The 16,066-nt window shown below is 48.3% G+C and overlaps 1 protein-coding gene across 2 annotated transcripts in view; it reads right to left on the bottom strand.

Annotated features, from left to right (window-relative positions):
* Positions 1-6,303: 6,303 nt before the first annotated feature.
* TPST2 (tyrosylprotein sulfotransferase 2) overlaps positions 6,304-16,066 on the bottom strand; it is a 47,555-nt gene continuing 37,792 nt past the window's right edge. Inside the window, exons 4-7 of one of the 2 annotated variants that reach the window (XM_044244026.1) lie at positions 14,688-14,904; positions 11,368-11,418; positions 8,502-8,550; positions 6,304-6,804 (exon numbers count right to left, since the gene is read on the bottom strand). In XM_044244026.1, coding sequence (XP_044099961.1) covers positions 8,509-8,550; positions 11,368-11,418; positions 14,688-14,904 — 310 coding nt within the window. In that variant the 3' untranslated portion in view covers positions 6,304-6,804; positions 8,502-8,508. The remainder of the gene's footprint in view (positions 6,805-8,501; positions 8,551-11,367; positions 11,419-14,687; positions 14,905-16,066) is intronic. The other variant, XM_044244025.1, reaches the window with a different exon arrangement.

Here is a 16,066-nt window from a genome sequence, read left to right as displayed (position 1 = left end):
TTGGCTAATACATTCATTCATCTTCTGATCTAATAGATGTGTAGGGAGTGCCTGCTGTGTGCTCGGCTCAAGGGACACAATGAAGGAAGCAGGTACCTGCCCTCCAGGAAATCCCTGGCTGCCTTGGGACTCTGTAAGCACAGGGGCTATGCCGTTCCCATGTCAGCTCTGCCACTTATAGCTGTGGGCCTCAGGCAAGCCACTGCATCTCTGGAAGCCTCGGTTTCCTCTTTTGCAAAATGGTTGAGGATCCAGTGAGATAAAATATGTAAGCTGTTCCAACTGTACCTGCCACACCGCAGGTGCTTAGGAAGTGTTAGCTGTCAATGTTCGCTTATGTTCTTTCTCATTCTCCTCCATGTGATGGAAAGATTCAAGAGGCGATTGTTAGAATTGCCCTGGACTTCTAGTCAAAGATATGGATCTAACTTCTTATCGTTATTAACGAATCAAGAACCTACCTACAGGAAGCCAATTAATGGCCATCTTCATGAGACAGGCACTCTGTATCCCCACTGACATGCCTTGTCACCGTGCCTGACACATAGTATGTACTCGGGAAAGAAATTAGAAGGTGAGGTTTCATGCAAGACATGACTGAGGGGACTAAGAGCTCCACCAGGGAGCAGAGTGAGGACAAACAAGGAGACAAGATAAACCCGTTTGAGTCTGGGCCTGGAAATGTATATGTTTCTGTATATAGGTCAAAGCCAAAGATAGGAGGAGGCTTGGTTTTTCTGTTGTTCTCTCCCTAGCTTTACAGCCGATGTGGCGGAGCTGCGGTTATTCTCATCACCAGGGACTGAGGTTCGTGGACTTGTTTCACCAAATGGCCCCGCAGTGTGGCTTCTGGAGAGGGGGGCCTTGTGGACTGCGGTGAGGTCACTAACAGTACAGGCTCTGATCACATGATCAGAGTGCACATGCCCAACAACAGGACAGTGGTCATCACGTAACATGACGTCATAGGATATCCTGAGATCCTAGCACTCCTGTGATGTTCCTGTCAAAGACGCAGGCATCATGAAGATATCTAAGACAAATCCAAATAAAGAGATACTCTAACAAACTGGCCTGTGATCTTCAAAGGTGCCCAAGTCATGAAAATCAAAGACAGACCCTGGAAGTGCTCCAGACGGAAGGAGTCTAAGGACACATGACAGCTAAATGCAACACATGATTCTGAACTAGGCCTTTTTGCTATAAAGGAAGTTATGGGGATGACTGGCAAAATTTAAATGTGGTCTGAGGTTTCCATGGTAGTGATGTGTCGATGTTAATCTTCTGATTCTGCTGGGTGTCCTGTGGTTACAAATATTTGCCGGGGGTGGGGTGGGGTGGGGTGGGTGATAGGGCATCAAGTAGGCAACTTAGTCTCAAATTATTAAGGGGAAAAAAAAGATTCTCTTTGTACTTAGAATTTTTTAAAAGATTTTATTTATTTGAGAGGGGAGGGAGCACAAGCCAGGGGAGGGGCAGAGGAAGGAGGAGAAGCAAGAAGCAGACTCCCTGCTGAGTGCAGAGCCTGATGTAGGACTCAATCTCAGGACCCTGTGATCATGACTTGAGCCAAAGCAGAGGGTTAACAACTGAAACACCCAGCCGCCCCTAGAATTATTTTTTTTTAATGAAGTTATTGGAGTAAAACCTCAGGGATCCAAGTCATTTTGCTCCTTCCTTGATGTAGGTAGCTTCACCTCACTGCACCTCAGTTTCTCCACCTGCAAAATGGGGATTATGACAGTAGTTCTCTAAAAGGGTAGGGGGGTGGCTGAGGAATGGATCTAAACATGCCGGCCATAGTACGACTAGTAAGAGCTTAGTAAATGATTATGGCTGTTTACATTTGAAAGACCCAACCTAACACCTCTGCATGGGAGGGCTCTTTGCCTCAAACATCAGTGGTTTCTCAGGTCTCTGGGTTCAAAGGCCCGGTCTCCTTCTGGAGCAAGGGGAGAGGCAACTGGAGATGTAGATGCCTGATTTTATATCTGTACATCATGGTCTTCAGTCACTGCCTCCCAAAAAAACCTTGCTTTGGGACTGGGGGACACCCAGGCCCGTGTCTAGATTCCCAATGAGGTGCTCAGCCGTGTAACACTCCCAGAAGGGTTGCCAGGCAACAAGGCTCCTCAGCAGGAGCCTGATAGGGCCCTGGACACTTGTCACACGAAACAGTGGAGGGGGCCGTGCCACAAGGGGCATGCACAGGCTACCCAGCGGGTTGAAGGTCAGAGCCAGGCCTGAAACCCAGGAGCTCAGATATCCAGATGGGTGCTCCCTTTGCTGCCCCATGCCTGGGGCACCCACACCATTTCTGCCAACTTACCCAAGCTACTACATAGAGGGTGAGGCCGGTCTGTTCGAGGTTGCAGGCACCAACCCCCTGCACACTTCAGCTCTTGGATTCTGCAAACTTCTCCAGGAGTTTATGTTTCCCAAGTCCATGGCCCTCATCACCCCCTTCCACAGCCTATATGCCCTAACGTCCTGTTTCCATACTGCCTTCCAAAGATTGATTGGGCGGGGAGGGGGGGTGGAATCCTTCCTTAGTTACAACTTTAAATAGGTTGGTACCATAGAAACAATCCACCAGTAGCATTTCAAGGCTGATATATTTAAAGTCTCGCACAAGTACCTTTTCTAGGACAGTGACATTATACAGTTGCACATGGGTTATTCTTAGTTCAAATTTTGTCACAAAAATACAGAGTGTGTCCTGAACTGGGGAGGACTGGCAATCCAGATGAGCTGAGATTAGCAAATCTGGTTTCCCTTGAAATGTTTCGTACAGATGGTTGATACCTTACTTATCTCTCAAGATTTGTGAAGACTATTCCAGCACCCAAGGATCCACAGGCCAGGGAGTCATCTGCAGGGCGAGCACATTCACGAGCGCACGGGGGAGGGGAGGAACCTCAGCCTTCATCACTCATTCATTCACTGGTTCCTTCGCTCATTCACAAATATTTCCTTTGCTCCTCTGCATGACCTATCGCAATGTACTATAGTACCTCCAGACTTTGCGGTTTAGGGCAACAGTGAGTGTGATCTCACATGGTCTCTGTGGGCTGGAATTCAAGAGTGGCTTAGCTGCCTGACTCAGGTGCTGCTATAAAACTTGGGATCTCTCTGGGGGTTGTGGTCGAGAGGTCAGCTGGGACTGCGGTTCCCTGCAGGCTCCACCAAAGCTGGCTGATCCACCTCCAAGGCGATTCACTCACACAGTGGGGCAGGCTGGTGCTGGCTGTTGGCAGGAGGCCTCCGGAACGTGCCATGTGAACCTCTACTTCTGGCTGCCGAGTGTCCTCATGACATATGACTAGAGTTCCCTGAGAACGAGTGACTAAGGGAGAAGCAAGGCAGGGGCACCTGGGTGTCTCAGCCAGTTAAGCGTCCGACTCTTGGTTTCAGCTCAGGTCATGATCCCAGGGTCGTGGGATCGAGCTCTGTTTCAGGCTCCTCGCTGTTGGGGGGGTGGCTGTCAGCTTAAGATTCTTTCTCTCCCTCTCCCTCTGCCTCTGCCCCTAGCCTGCTCACGCACACACACACATTTCTCTCTCTCAAAAAAAAAGAGGAACAAGGTTGAAGCCACAACAAAGGAAGTCACACACTGCTGTGTCCTTAATATCCTCTCAGTTACATGGCCAGCCCTATTGAGGCCTGTCAGACTTAGCAAGCAAAAAATACAGGATTCCCAGTTAAACTGGAGTTTCACATAACACCAAATAAGTTTTTAGTGTAAGTATGTTCCATGAAATATTGTAAAGGACTGAAAAATTACTGTTTTATCTGAAACTCAGATTTAACCATGAAACCTGTATTAACCCAGAACCCTATCCCTGTTCAGTGGAAAAGGACAGCATACAAAAGGGGCTTGAGTCCCCAGAGGTGAGGATTATTGGCTGGGCGCTTGGCCACTGGCTCTCCCAGCCCATGACGGGCTAGGCCTGGCCGGGGCGGGGTGCGCGGTGGTAAATGGGGGTCCATGGGGAATAATGGTTCTTGCATTCACATAGTGTATGGTCCAGTAAAACCGACTTGAATCCAGTAAGACCAACCTGAATCAAATCACCAGGTACATCAGTGCAAGACCTTGACCATGAGTAAGAGCTTCAAAGGGAAGTTACTAGAGCTTGGGATGGGGATGTTATTCCCCTCAGACACATCATTTATGTTTCTTAGATTAAGCTTTTGCATGTGACTTTGTGTGCACATGCAGGGGTGGGGAGCATTTGGGAGGGTCTGCCACTGAAAGGGGACAGAACTCTGAGAACACACATACAGTCACGCCTATGCACAAAATGGTGAAAATGCAACCAGGCCTGTGGTCTGTGGGCTAGTTAAGAGCGCTGCGTTATGGTCAGTTTCCTGGTTCTTATAGGACACAACAGTTGGTCCAAGATGTCAGAGCTGGGGGAAGCCCTGTGAAGGATCCGCGGGATCCTCGTCATACCTTTGCAACCTCATAGGAGTCTATCATTATTTTGAAACAAGAAGGCAATGCAACAGCCCATTAAAAATACCAACTGTTACCATGGAAGCAAGGTCAGATCAGAATAATCCACACTTGTGAATGGGTTTAAGCCGGTGGAGGGCACTTGGTCAGGAGCCAGCCCTAGTAGGTGAAGTGAGGGCTTTCACCCAAAGGAATGGGATTCTTTGTTCATTGTCCTCAAAAGTGTTCCCTGAGAAGAGAGAATGAGGACAGGGGTTAAGAGATGTGTTCTTGGTTCTCGGCCCAGATCTGGGGCTTCGGGAGGCCTGGAATAGCTCCCTCCATGGGAAGAACTGTCCCTCCTCAAGGCAAAGTGTTTGCAACCAAAAACACTTGGGTTTCTGGACAACCGAGCCTTTTGGGGGTCTAGAATCACTGTGCTTTCAACAGTAAAGGAAAGAGATGTCTTTAGTCTGTACCTATTGAAGAAAGGGGACATTCGGCTAATGTCGCATTCCCCAGAGAGAAATCTCATAATCTGAGGAATTCCTACATTATTCGACAACCTCACAGGACGCGAGAAACTGGCTTGGATGATGGCCGTGGCCAGCTGTGCTGTCCCAAGACGGCCACAACGACCTCCCTCACCCACTTGGACTTCTGTGTTGTGACTTTGCCGCTCCGCCTCCAAGAGGGGAACTTCTCTATTCTCTTGAACGTGGTGGGCGGGTGCCCTAGGACTAGGACAAAATCAGTGTCAGTGACTCTGGGCCAGGCACATCCCTCAATGGACTGGCTGTTCTGTTGCTTCCAGCCTCCGGCAACACCTGCTCTGGGAGAAGCCAGCCACCACGGAAGAAGTCTGGCTGGCCTGCAACCACCATGCTGTCAGGAAGCCCCAGCTCGCCACGTGGACAAGGCCATGCAACAGAGAAATGCAGGAAAGTCTCATGATGCTCCAACCACCCAGACCCAGGCAGTAACCACACAGCCAGGAAGTTGGCCTGACTCCAAAATCTATGCTCCAAACCACTAGGAAACCGAAAAGCCTGGCTTTTTTTGCCTTTGCCTTCTCAAAGCCTCGAAGCAAGGGACTGTGGATAAAACACTTTAACCCTTAAAGACATAAAACTGCTCTGGGCCCTGCTGGTCCCTCAGCATTTGCAGACCACACAGCAAACTTAGCAGGCTGGTACCATTCACATCCTGCATGTGCCAAAGCAAACAATGACCCTCTACCAGTTCTTGGGAGAGGATCTCTAAGCCCTTGGGATATCCTGTCTAAAAAGTTTGCATACCAGGGACCCTGGGCCACACCAGGCCTGACGGTCCATGCTAACAATGTGATTTATAGTGGGGCCTGAGATCAGGCCAGATCACTTGACCTCTGCAGGGGCCGGAGACAGAGTAATTGAGATCAGTCATACAGGTGCCCCATGCCTACAACTGATGTCCAATAAATCGCCACACAGCAAGGCTCAGGCAAGCTTTGCTGATGGCAATGCTTGTTGCCTGTCGTGACCAGTAGAATTAAGAGTGCCTGTAAGCCTCCACTGGGTGAGGATCCCTGAAGTTCATGCCTAATCTCCCTGTACCAGCCCTGTGCACCTTTTTCTTTTGCAGACCTCAATCTGCATCTTTTCATGGTAAAGAACTTGACTGTGAGTCCAGTAGTTTGTCTGGGAGTTCCTCTAGCAAGCAGCCAATCCCAAGGGCAGCCTCAGGGGACCTGACACAGGAACTCAGGGTGCCCTGATGCGCACCCGAGATGGGAACCTTGTTCGTCTGTCCTCAATCCACCCAACAAAAATCCAATATGGAGAAAAAAAAAATCCGTTCATTCCGTAAAGTCAGGCATAGACAAATGAGTCTCTGTTCACTTTATTCAAATAATTTTTTTTTCTCTGAATCGGAGTAAAACTGAGGAAGAATCAAAGAAAACCTCATATATTAAATTCTTAAATAGATTCTTTGAATTGAAAAGTGAGGGTCAAATAGGAGAGGCACAGGTGTGGGCCTTGTCCCCGCAAACAAAGCCACCAAGGCGGTCCTGCAAATGAAGAAAAATGGCAAATCCATTTCTTTAAAAAAAAGTTCTTGAGGGGAAAGATTAAAAAATACCTAGGTTTCAAAAGCCAGACTACCGCCCAACCTTCTGCTCTCGGCCCGGGGTGGGGGGTGGCTTCCAAAGCTAGGGCGTCTCCAGGAAAGTTTTCAGTGAGGCAGCTTTTGCAAACATACGCAAATACATTCCTCAGTAGCGGTCCTGTTTGGGCGATTAATAGCAAGCAATATGCTTGGATTAGAGGTCCGATTTCCACTCGAATGCCAAGTGTCTGCTCCTCTCAGCAACAATCTGCAGAGATCTGAACAGGGAGACAACTGTGTTAGGCCCAGAGTCAGACAGACCTTTCCTATTACGTGTGACTAGGAACGTACGGCCTTTGTGCATATTCACAGAATGGGATTTTCGGGGCACCCCAGATGGCCAGAGAGAGTTTAAATGTAAAAGCATTCTTGGGGTTCTCACCCGCATCCCAACCTGTATCCATCCCAGCCTGTATCCGCCTGACCTCAAACACAGACTCTTTCTACTTATGAAGGGAAAGTGGCGATGATTACGTCATAAACACCAGTGGGTTTTTGGAGGGGAGGGAAGGATGGGCATTTGTTTCAGGCCAGCTGACTACCAGGGACAAGCTGAAGTGCCCTGTGTATGGTATCTCATTTAAGGAGTACAGTGGGAAATGTATCAGGCTTTTGTCAGCACGCAGGTTCAAAATTCTGCTAAAGAATCTGCAGAATGAGAACGAGGGGAAGATGTCAGGGAGACTCATGGAGATAGGAGGCTTTCCATAGGAGGCTTCTTGCCTCGGGGATGGGGCAGAACCCTGGGATCTCAGCACCACCCAAGACGGGATCCCTGAAGAAGCAAGGGCCTGAGGCTGGTGCAAAGTGGATTAAAAAAAAAAGGGAAGGAAGGAAGGAAGGAAAGGGGGGAGAGGAAGGAGGAGGGAGGGAGGAAGGAAACTAGAAAATATGCCAATTACTTAAAAATGAGACTGGGAGACTAAAAATAGAGCCCAGGCTGGAAGCTTCTTCATAGTCTAGAGCAAAAGGGAGAATACCCATGCGAGTTGCTCGTAACCTCTCTGTGGGGTCACTGGTCACAGAGGAAGTTCACTTCCTGGGGCCTTAACTCCACGCCCACATGCACAGTGCAGGCGCAAGGCCTCCTGGATTCCCAGGCGCCCACCTGGTCCAGCTCACTTCCTCTCTTGGCTGCCTGTGCAGCGCCCCCACCCCATTCCCCTTCTCTGGTGTCACAAATGGAGGCTGGGAGAAGGTCAATTTGAAGTAGGTTCCTAAATCTTTGACTTCCCAAGGTCAGAACGTGTCCTCCTACCACTGCACAAGTTAACGAGTGGATAGACATGCCTTCAAATTGTTCCTCAAAAGCCAACTCTGGAAAAAGTTGCCCGGGGAAGGAGGAAAGGCTGCCATGTGTTGTCTGTGTGGTCTTGGGCAAGACCAGCCCCGCTCTGGGTTCTAGCTTCCTTCTGTGTCAGCAGCCATCCCCAGGGATCCTCAGGGTTAAAGGAGTAACCCAGGAGCAGCACTTGGTCCAAAGCCCTGGGGGTTATTCTTAGACCAGACCTGCCTGGAGCTTTTCTTAGGACATTAATTGCTTTGAGCCAACTCAAGTCTGTTTATAGAAGCAGGATAAACAGACAACATTCTGTGCCAAAATGTTCTAGATCTCCCCCTCCCCATCACATGGGTCCCTGGTGCCCCCTCCCCAAAGTACAAACCTTTTTCTGGTTGGTTCTGCAATGATCCCTGCCCCCACCTGATCCAGAGCTAGGAGACTAAGCTGTGATTCTATAAATAGCTCACCAGCTTGTTGCCATGGAAACCCCCCTTGGGGCTCGGTCAGCCCACCTTGGTGGACACTCCTCCCCAGGGAGGCTCTGGAAGAGCAAGCTTTTCAGCAGAGTCCCTCCTGGGCTTAGAAGGCATTGGCAGGGAGGTGGGGGGAGAGAAGGGAAGTCTGCAGGCCTACCTGGAAATCATGAGCTTCCTAAGTGGGAGGAGGTGGTGTTCTGGTTCACCTGGAGGAAGACAACACACAGAGGAAGGGGTCACAGCCAGGTTGGGAGGCCAGGATCTCACTGCCCTGAGGCTGAGCCTCAACATCACGGGGGCAGGCATGTACTTGCTCATGGGGTATTTACTGCACACCTACTATCAGCCAGGTGCTGGGGGTGCTATGAACATGACCGACCTGGTCCTACTCTGCAGCTTCTATGCCAGCGGGCAGAGCCTTTACAAACACATACGCAGATGATGTCCCCTCCACCTCCAGGCAACATAATGGGCTGATGAGTGACTTCGGGGTCCAGGAAAGGCCACTATTAGGGGATGACACTTAAGCTGTAGCATAATGAAAAATAAAACATACGCTCTTTGTCCCACGGTTCCTGGCACACAGCTCCTAAAACCCTAGAAACTCCGGAGCAATAACAAGCAGCTTTTGTATGTTAATGAGATGACAGATGTCTGGCTTCAGGATGGGCGCTGGTGGCTTAGAAAGACCAAGGCATGACTCTGGGAGGGGAGAGGAGCTAGAAAGCAGGTTAATAACAATGATTTAATCAACCATACCTACTTCACGAATGCTCCATAGAAACCCCTACATGATAGCTTTAGAAGACTTCCAGACTGGTGAGCACACAGGAAGTTCAGGAGGGTGGTATGCCCGAAGAGGGCCTGGCAGCTCCACACCCCTTATACCCTGTACCTTGCCCTGTATACCTCTTCACAGCTGTTCCAGGGTCACACCCTTTATAATAAACCACTGATCTAGCAAGTAGTGTTTTCCTAAGTCCTGTGAGTTGTTCTAGCAAATTCTCAACTGTGGGAGGAAATGATAGGAACCCCCAAATGTTAGTTGGCTGGGCAGAAATGTGGGCAACCTGGGGTCCCCACAGTGGCTGGCATCCGAGGTGCCGGCAGTCTTCTGGAACCGAGCCCTTAACCTGTGGGGTCTGACATGACCTCTGGGGGTCACTGTGCAAACAAATCCAGTTGGTGTCCGGAGAATCAGAACTCAGTTACTGGGGTCAGGAAACACCCCATAAGCCTAGATCTAAAAGATGCAAAGGAGAAGCACACAAAGGTCTGGCCAGAAAAATATTCCCAGCAAAGGGAACAGCAAAGATCTGGAATGGGGCGCGGAGGGAGGAAGGTGTGTTTGGTGCCTCGAATGAGGATTCTGTTTCGGCATTCACTGCAATTCTAACGTGTGAGCTGCTCTGTTTGGCTTGCTTACTATTCTTCCATCTCTTGGGTTTCAGGATGATTATTCCAGATGGCTAAAGAGGGGCCCGTGGAATGCACGTGCCGTCATGCATGGAACTGTTGCCTTAAGACTGTTTTCCAGTTTTTTGCACTACCATGAAGGAAGCCAGGTGCCCCGTGGAGGACAGAGAGGGAGATGAAGGTAGAAAGCAGGGGCCCGATGCAGCTGGCAGGGCAGCTCTCTGGAGCGTGGCAGTGTTCGAGATGACAGCGCATATGCCTGCCATTCCTCCACATTCATTTGACCCCAACAGAGCAAGAAACAGTCCCAGGCCAGCCAGAGATCTTGAGTACGCCACATACCGCGAGAGAACGTAAACCGCTCTGACTCTTCTTTATGACAATTTACCCTTCTGGGTCAAGAGTCTTAAAAAGACTTAAAATGCCCTTCCACCCACCAATGCCGGTCCATAATGATGTCTTCTAGTGGAACGGTTCGGCAAAGCCCTCCTACCCCATCCCATAGAAGAGAGGCAAAATCAAGATGCAGTACACGTGCCATCATTCAGGACACTGCAGAAACTGGACACGATCTTAGGGCAACAGTAGCTCGTAATGCGTTCTACAGAACACTATGTCACCATCCCAAATGGCAACTGCGAAACCTGAAAGATGGGGAAACATGAGGAACACAAACCCAAGCAGCTCATTTGATAGAACTGCAAGGAATGTCAAGTGTCTATTCAGGTAGGCAAAAAAGGATACTCTGCAAAAATGAAAAGGCATTTCAGGTGGCAACTACTTCTCCCCACCCCCACTTCTGTGTGTGGTTCCTGTTACATCATCTTTTTGGTTAAAGCAGGCAATAAATTAGTGCTGACTAATCCTGGCAACATTTTTTTTCACAGCAGCAAGAGGATATGTTGGGTCTCAGACTCCCAAAAGGGGAGCATGGAGCCATCCCCAAAGAACTAGGATGGGCCCAAAAAGCCAAGGACCCCGGATAACAAGCACTCTGATTATTAAACTGGAGACTGGCACCCTTTCTCTCCCAATTTAAAAAAGAAAACAATACACACAAACTAAGACAACTCATTTAAAGGGGGGGCTATCATGTCAGTGAAGGGAGCAGTCCTTCTTGACATGATCCCCAGACTGCACGCCATGGACATAACCCAGGATGTGTGGGAGGCACAGGCAGGGAGGTGGGTGCAGGGATGCAGGGGTATTTCTATGTCTACACTCGTAGTAATACCTACACCACGTGACCCTTATGGTTCTCGATTTTTGGTTGACTGATGAAAATTCCGGGTGGGTCATGTTTGGGGACTGCCACTTTATATAAAACTGAATTTCAGGCCAGAGACAGAGAGCTTGACAGAAAGCCCCCACCAGTCCCTCCAAGTGCTCTCAAGTCAGGAGACAAGGTGATGGAAGGGCCACAAGCAGAAGGGCTGCGATTTGGCTTCAGCTGGATCAGACAGTTGGGAGGGCCTGTGGCCCGACCTACCCTCCCCTCAATCCAACTTTCTAACAAGAAAATGATCAGCCAGATTAGAAAGCAAAGTGTCCAAGCTAGTGCAACAGTCCAATGAAGAGATTTCAGAAATCCCCGTGGGGTTTCTAACCTGAAAATATCCTTTCAAATTGGCTGGTGTTTTATAGTCTCCTTTCAAGACCTAGGAAAGAAAAACGAAGTATTTCTATCATGGAAATGATTTTAAAAAATTTTTTAAAATAAAATTCACCCTGTCACCTCCACCTTCTCATCCACCCATTTACCACCCACAAATCTATCCATCTACCCACTCACCCATCCCACCTATACATTCATCCTTCCTCCCATCCCACCCACCTATCCACCCACCCATCCAGCCACCCTCCTGTCCATACACCTATCCACCCACCCATCTACCCATCCATCACCTATTCACCCATCCATCCGTGCCTACACACACCCACCCACCCATCCACCCAACCAACAAACATTTACTGACCTCCTCTTATTTCAGGCATTATTCTAAACTCTGGAGGTACAATATTAAGCAAACAATTAAAATTCCTTTTCTCCTAGAGCCTCCAATCTAGAGAGGAAGCCAGGGGATCCACGAGTAATAAGCACAAACAAAACTATATCAAACCACGGGAAGTACCAGGAAAAAAATAAAGGGATGTGTTCAGGAGTGACCAAGGGGCTTATTTTGAGCAGGTGGTCCCAAAGGACCTCTCAGAACAAGTGATCTTTGAGCCGAGCCCGCCAGTGTCAACACTGGATAACCAGACAAGCCGAGCTCTGAAGGAAAAGCATGCCAGGAAGAGGTCACAGCTAGGGCAAAGAAAATCCCAGGCTTTTCCACCATCTCTCCATATATAAGCACCACACAGACCAGCACTGTCCAATAGAATGTAATGTGAACCAACTATGTCATTTTAAATTGTCTAGTAGTCACATTTAAAAAAACAAAACAAAACAAAACAAAAAAAAAAAACAGACCCCCCCCAAAAGTGAATCAAGTGAAATAATTCCAGTTCTATCTTGTATCTGACCTGAGATATCTAAAATATTCATACTTCAATGTATAATTAATGTAAAAATTATTCAGGAGAAACTTGACATACTGTCTTCGCTACCAGGAGCTCAAAATCCAATGTATAGTTTACACTTAACAACGCCTCTCAATGTGGACCAGATATCACCCGTCACATCCTGTGGCCACAGGAGGTTAGTGACTGGTAGCTGCAATGTGCAGTGTTAAGCGCAGACAAGTTCATTAGTACCGGAGTCCTGCCAGCGCCCGTGTGTCCCAGATGGCCAGATCTGTTACAGGATCACCCGGCGTCTACAGCGAAGCACGTATGCACGCATGCGCAAAAACACGCACGTGGGTACACATGCGCAGAAACACACACGCGGGAACATACGCACGCATGCGCAGAAACACACATGCATGCACAGAAATACACACGCATATGCGTGTGCTGTTTTCAATGCAGGAACTTATTTTTGCAGTAATAGCAAAACTACCATAAAAACTAAACAAGTGTCGGGCAGCCGCCTGTGAAGAAACCAGGGGCATTTCCCCTTTGAAACAAATTAACAGACTCAGAGAGTAGATCTTGCTCATCAAAATGTTTAAATTTCTATACAATACACAAAGTCAGGCCCTACCGTGGGAGCTTCTGACCCACATCCTGGGACAAGCCAGGGGCTTCCCATCTTTTTATTTATTTACTTTTTTTTTAATGTTTATTTTTTTTAGAGAGAGTGTGTGAGAGCGAGCAGGGGAGGGGGAAAAGCAGAGACAGAACCTTTAAGGGGACATCCTGCTGAGCAGAGAGCCCAACATGGGGCTCGATCTTACAACCCTGAGATCATGACCTGGGCCAAAATCAAGAGTCAGTGGCTAAACCCACTGAAGCACTCAGGCACCCTGGAACTCTCTGCCTTTTAAGAGACTTCAGAGCAGTTGCTGCTGGGCCCCTAACTAAGAACACAGGGTACAGAGATTCCGTCACTGCGGTTCTCACCCTGGCCCAGCCACTGCAGGTGTGAAGAGCCTGGGGGATGGAGTTCAAGATCACGCCCGGCTGCTGTTTCTTCTTTTTAACCCAGTTAAATGATTTTTTTAAATTATATAAAGATATATGCAATAAACACAAAAATATTGTATGAAATACATCATGTGTACAAAAAAGTGTATGAAACACATTTAAGTAAGGCTTAAAGAATACTCTTAAAAAATAAACATAACAAATAATAAAGATTTAAAACAACTGAATAATAAAAAATTGACACATCCAGGTTGTGAATATTCACACTGTCAACACGGCCTGCACATCTACACTGCATCTCTGAGTATTTCCACAAACAGATGTTTGCAAAATCTACAGACGTCAAGGGGGAGAGAAGCGCCCAGACCCACTTCAATCACAAGGGCAGAGCCCCCAAAGCTCCAAGTTAAGAGAGCCCACCTGTGTGGGAGAGGCGTTAAAGCCTTGTTAGCACCAATTGGAGTCTTTCTCCTTGAGTCACTGAAGAATCAAAGGGGAAGTGACAACAGCTATGATTTTGTTCCTTGGCTTGTCAACATAAGAATTGTTTACTTTTTTGGACACCTGGGTGGCTCAGTCAGTTAAGCATTTGCCTTCAGCTCAGGTCAGCATCTTTGTGTCTTGGGACCAATCCCTGTGTCAGGCCCCTTCTTAGTGCTGTCTCTCTCTTTTTCTTGCTCTCTTTCTCTCAAATAAATAAATAAAATCTTTTAAAAAAGAAAGAAAGAAATAACTGTTTAATTTCTAAAATCAGCAGTGTGTTTGGAAATGCTGAGTGTAACCAGAATTAAGACTCTGGATCTTAATGGTGTGAGGGTTAGCAGGGCCTCAGGCCTGGGCCCCATGCTCAAATACTTTCACTAACTCAGTGCCTCTAAGGAAGTCACAACACCACACCCAAAGGAGACTCGAAGCTGCATGACAGCAACATGTAAATAAGACCATGAACTTGCTAAATGTTCATTTATGCAGGATTAGGTGACTTTTAATGCTTTAAAAACATCTCATCTCAATCGTTTCCTTGACCACCTCAACTAAGGAGAGCTTAAAAAGTACTTGAAACTGCCCTGAGCTCACATTTGTCTGAGAAATCAACATTAAAATTTATGGGGGCAATAAAGGGACCAATAGTTAATTCATACTCTGTCTCAACAAAGACCTGATGAGCTTTACAGACACACAGCTAGGGACATAGTGGGAAAAGGGTGAAAAATAACAGAGAAATCAGATGAAATCAGTACACAAATGGACCCACTGTTAGATGCTCTAGTGTGAGAGAGACTGGCTACCAACTGGTTTTGAGCTTCCTTGTGGCCCAAGCAAAAATGGAAATACAATACAGTTCCCCATGTCCCACTCCCACTGCAGGCCGAGAGTGCAGTGTGCACGCACTCACCCGGTGTGTGTTGTTGACAACGATGGGGTCAGGGTTGCCGTAGTTGGGTGGGTTTGCATAGGGATCATAGCCAAGCCGAGCCAGCATGGGGGCGATCTGGGCCATGTCCCTCAACACGTCCCCAGGGATGTGGCCAGTCCACTTGGAGAGGGCTTCCAGGTTCACAGGCTTGATGACCTGGTCTGTGGATCGTTCAATCCTGGGGAGAAAGAACAGGCTGGGCGGGGCACAGGGAGACCCTGATGGCACCTTCGGCAGCCAGACAGGCTGGGGGTACTGGGCCCCAGGGCAGCTGTGCCCCCCCGATGCGAGGCTGTGGGCAAGTCACTTGGCCTCCTCATACCTCCTCTGTACATTGGGGATAAAAGCACGCAGCAAGAAGCCGGAAGACAGTATCAGGCGATGTGCACTTAAAATTGTTTCCTGGACTTCATGACTTTTTAAAAATACCATTTTATTTTTGTGGCTAAGAAGGATATTTTGTTCTTGAGAAAGAATTATAAAACATGAATGGTAAGGCTAAGAGTGGCCACGACTCCCAGCATCAGCTCCCTATAGGGACCTCATCTTACCATCTGGGCGGCCCACCCTCTCAATCCGTTTTCTGTGCTTTATACAGGAGAGTGGCTAAGGGCAGACTCCAGGGCCAGACTGCTGGGTTCAAATGCCAGCTGGACCGACACTGGCTGTGTAGTCTTGGAAAGCTACTTTACCTCTCTGAACCTCCTCTATTAGGCCTTGCTTATAAATGGGAATAATGACAGAACCCACCTCACCAAGCTGTTCTGGGGAGTAAAGGAGTTCTTTTCAGAGGAGTACATGGCATATTGTGAGGTCTCAGGAGGTGTTAGCTTTCTCTCTCACACACACACACACACAAGGAAATCCTATAGTTCGGTTTACAGGTTTTAAAGCAGAAATCATATGCTGTGCTTTTTGGTTTATGACTCTCACCAATGCTTTGTTCTTTTCTCCAGCTGTGTAGTGTCCCTGAACAGCTTATTTTCCCCATGCCCCTAAAGATGGCTACTTTGGTTCCTTTCACCCTCAGCTGCAACTGAGGAACCGCCAACCTGTTGAATGTGCTTCTCCACTCTCCCCTAGGACGGGCTCAACTGGCCATCTGAATCATGAGGATCCTACCGACTACAGGTCAAGGGCCTTGTACGTTGGAGGGAGGGGAACTCCCAGGATCCAGGGTCTGTTTCTAGATGCTTCCTTCCCACCTAAGAGATAACTTGGGAAGAATGGGGGGAAAAGAGGCCAGGACCAGGAGGGAGGAGAGCAAGGAGGATGAAGGGTGGGGATGGGTGGGAAGAGTAATAGGTTTGCAGTCTGCAGACTCGGATGGAAATCTCAACTCGGTTCACTGTGTCAAA

The sequence above is a fragment of the Neovison vison genome, chromosome 3 (assembly GCF_020171115.1).
Source record: "Neovison vison isolate M4711 chromosome 3, ASM_NN_V1, whole genome shotgun sequence".
Lineage (NCBI taxonomy): Eukaryota > Metazoa > Chordata > Mammalia > Carnivora > Mustelidae > Neogale > Neogale vison.
Note: the sequence above shows the minus strand (reverse complement) of the source record. Positions and strands in the feature narration are given on the sequence as shown.